General features: G+C 47.6%; 1 protein-coding gene across 1 annotated transcript; it reads right to left on the bottom strand.

Annotated features, from left to right (window-relative positions):
• Positions 1 to 2676: 2676 nt before the first annotated feature.
• On the bottom strand, positions 2677 to 3721 carry FCRL6 (Fc receptor like 6). The gene is given in 4 exon segments (XM_004599978.2): positions 2677 to 2774; positions 3153 to 3343; positions 3345 to 3441; positions 3631 to 3721. Coding segments are annotated over 4 exon segments (477 nt in total).
• Positions 3722 to 3992: the final 271 nt, after the last annotated feature.

Raw genomic sequence — 3992 nt, 5'->3', positions numbered from 1 at the left:
AAGCAAGGCTACTTTTCAGGAAGAAAGATTAGTAACTGGAACAACACACTACATGCCTGATATTGGGCTGGGAAATTCAAATAAACTGTTGGCTGACTACAAATCACTTAACACAGTGACCAACATACATTTGGATTAAAAAAAAAAAACCCTCCTTTCCTAATGTATTGGTGCCTGATAATTTTGTTGTATTTCAGAAGTGGGTACTGTTATCTCTGTTTCATAGATGAGGTGACTGAAGCTGGAGGAGGTGACTTTTCCAAGGTCATGGTGAAACAGTGGAGACAGAATCTTAGTCCAGACGTGTATGCCTTTTCTCCACTAACGTGTGGTCTGTGATAGCAGGTGCTTCCAGAACTAAAAATGTACTCCTAGAATGGAAACTGCATCAAGTGTAGACTTTAGAACAGTGGCACGTGCCTAGTGCTCACAAAACATTCATTATTTCTAAAAGCAAAAGAGAGCAGAACCACCAGGGAGGAGCTGTGCGTGTGCTCCCTCTTACAAAACCACGAGGGAATCTGTAGAGACTCCAGCTGGCCGCTGATTGTTAAACATTCCCCCAGTCTCATGTGTCAGTGCTGTTTCAGAATCTCTGTTCAGTGAAGAGATCTGTGAATTGTTTTATGGGAGATGTGACAACAGGTAGTAAAATAAGCTTTCTTAAAAGCCAGAACTCCAGAACTTGTCTATCTGGACAAGTGTGGCTTTGAAGAGGCCTCTTGCATGACCACGTCTTTGTTCCTGTGATGCCAGCTGGACAAAATGGTTTGAGAACTGCCTTCACACACTTAATCTTGGCAGTAGCATATTCTTGTCTTTTGAGGCATGGATAAGCTATCTGGTTATGGCTAAATGCCTTCCAGAGCCAGGGATCTAGAATAATACTGGTGACCTGACTATTTTTCTCGTGTAGCTATGGAATTGGGCTGAGAGTAGCTTTATGAGTGGATATTCAAAGGAAGACTGTGCACCCAGGAGATTCTGAGGGGCTGATCCTACCTCTAGAAGTCCTATCTGCATGAGAGACAGGTGTCTTAGTAAAGCAGATCCTACCTACTCCTAGGTTGCCCATGGGATGGGAGTGACATAGAATCTCTGAGTGATAGGAATGCTATCCTTGGGAGTGTCTTTCCCCAGTGCTGCTCCTCCACCACCTTGTCTGGGGCTGGAGAGGATGGTAGCTCTGTCGCAGAAGTGAATGGACAGAAACTTTGTGCCAGTCCAGTCAGGGCCATTTGGAAGTGACTTTATTATAGATAGAGGGAGAGTTGAACTCACAGATCTTCAGTTTATGGCCATTTATACCAGCTTGCTCCCCATCTAGCTCTGGATCCACCTCTGCTTTTTCAATGCAGTACAGACACCTTAAAGCAAGGCAGGTTGCATGGACTTTAGGCTCCAGATGAGTGGGAAAGGGGCATGAAAAGTTGGATGGGTGAAAATTGCTTCATAAAAGAAGTAAGGCAGGAAGTTGAAGCCTGGCTTAAGCACTAACTGGGGTTCCCTGTGAGTCAGATCACTGGGTCTAGGGCCGGACTTTTTAGATATCCTGCATAATGGCCAGAGAGGAATTTTCTAGATGCATGACTGGGTGATCTTTCTGGATGGGTAGGCTGGCTCAGCAGCAAAGCTCATCACAGACTTCTCAATGGAGGGAGAACTTAAGTACATGCCTCTAACTATGGAAGCTCATGAAATAATCACTTTTGCTCTAGACAAGTAGAAAATAAGGACTTCACTTCTGTGGCAGAGGAAGTAGGGTTGCTCTGAGACATTGTAGCTAGATTTGAAGCCTTAAGAATTAACTGGCAACACAGACTTGGCACTGGTGGCCCTTTTAAAAATGTGTCCTGAAGCAAATAAGCATTTGAGTTGGAATAAATGTGTAACTGAACAGGGTGGCTGCTTTACAAGCCAACATTTGTGTTTAATTACCATAACTAAGGCAGGAAGAGGAGAGTTTGGAATACCCAAATGAACAAATAACACGGAAACACCATTTGATGATTGTTTTCATCTCCTCCCTATAGAGTGCATCAGAATTTTAAACTAATTTTCAGTGACTTTGATGAATCACAGCTTGGACAGTGCTGGGGTGGGCCACTTAGACAAAAGCTTAGTAAGCACTTGCTCTGTGCCAGTCAAATCCATCACACATCAGATGCTTGTAATTCCTTCATCTTAAACCCTTTCAACATTTTCAAAAGAAAATGTAGCGAACCAGAAAGGCATTGTGAAAGGCTGTGGAACTGGCAGGCAGCAAGACGGTGAGGAGGCATTGCTCAATCCTCTCTCTAGGACGCTTCCTGTCTGATGAATTTACACCCACAGAACATTTGTCCATGTGTAGTCATTTCATAATATGCTTTCCTCGGAATCTTTTTAAGACCCTTCATATGCTTGAACTCAAAATACTTTTCCATCAAACCTTCCAATCTCATTTTCCACCAAGGTTTTGAAGTACTCTCCTAAGTTTTGGAAGCTGCTGGTGTCCCACCAGGTGCCCTTTGTGTGTCACGTGACGGGACGCCCTGTCTCTCATCCACCTGCACATTCAGGAGGAGAAAGTGGCTGGTCCTCCTGCATGGCTCTGGCTTCACAAAAACTGAGCAGTGACTACTGTGGGGTTTCAGCAACCAAGGAAGCTCCCCAAAGTTACTGACCAGCTTTTCTCTAAAAACTTTGAAATAACTTTCTCCAAAACTTGAGATAGCTCAGAAGTGCAGCTGCAATGGTCGTCACATCAAGCAGAGCTGCAGGCTGGTAAACAGCTGGCCAGTTGCAGTAGGTGGGAGGTGGACAAGACCTGAGAACCTGGGTTAAGAGAAGAAGGTGGCCAAGAGTGCTAAGAATGAAATCCAAGATGCAGCCCAGACTGGCACAGAAGAGAACCACTGAGCATTAGAGGAACCAGCTGGCCTGCAGGAACCTTGGGTGTGGGAATGGGGATGGCTCCAAGGATGCCAGCTGATTGAGCAACACCAGGGATGACCATGGAAGTCCTCCCTCCAGAGAACCTCCCACTTGCCATGGACTTCAGGATGTCTCTGTTCAGTTCAGTGGACAGATAATTCAGTCAATCAGGCAGTGGCTGCTACGAGTCCACATTGTACTGGATGTGGTAGGAGGTGTGCAGGGTAAGATCTGACCCCTGTCAGTTTGCTGAAGCTCAGAGGCTGTTGGGGGCCTAATGTCCTCCAGGGCGATTTCCCTGGGCTCACTTCTCTCTCTGGAAATTTTATTTTCAGCCTCACAGGACTAGTTCCTGGTGTCCTGCTCTGACCTTACTGGGACCAGGAGAAAGGCAGCTCCAGTGTGGGGAGCCGAATACTCCCCAGGATCTTCCCTTAGAGGTAGAAGCAGTGAGGATGAGAGGGGAGCCTCTCTGGGCCTCACAGAGAGCTCCAGCAGCTCCCCCACCCCAGAAGGCTAATGAGCCTGTGAGGCAGAATGAGCAGAGGACAGGGCTCAGGAAGCAGGATACGTGACATGGAGGGTGAGCCAGGCTGCCCAGGACCCAGGCTCCCTCCTGTCCTAGAAACCTCTTACTTATTCCCAGGGGGTCCCATTGCTTGGTTCCCAGACCCCCCATGGAGTGTCCCTTCTCACTCTACCCATTCACCCTGCACTGTGATCTCAGCCTGGGGCCTCTCTTCTGGACCCTGCCAACCTCAGAGGCCACCTCACACCAGTAAAGCCCAGAGTCTTCCTCCTCCATGGCTGGGATGTTGAAGTACTCTCCTAAGTTTTTTGGGTGCTGGCCCCTGCCCTGCAAGGTGTGGCCATCATTGTGGAAGAAGGAGGAAACATCCTTGGGAGGTAGTCAATGGAATCCCCTCATAGAGCTTGGAAGAGGGGACAGCATTCAGCGCAGGAGGCTGGGAGACGCAAGTCCAGGGCTTATGAGGGGCATCCTGGACAAGGAAGCCTCAGATGGCCTGAGCTGCCACAATACAACCCAGCCTGCAGCTCCATGATCCAGAAAAGAG

This window comes from Ochotona princeps, chromosome 2 (genome assembly GCF_030435755.1).
Source record: "Ochotona princeps isolate mOchPri1 chromosome 2, mOchPri1.hap1, whole genome shotgun sequence".
NCBI lineage: Eukaryota > Metazoa > Chordata > Mammalia > Lagomorpha > Ochotonidae > Ochotona > Ochotona princeps.
The sequence above is the reverse complement of the archived record's forward strand: the minus strand, read 5'-3'. Positions and strand labels throughout refer to the sequence as shown.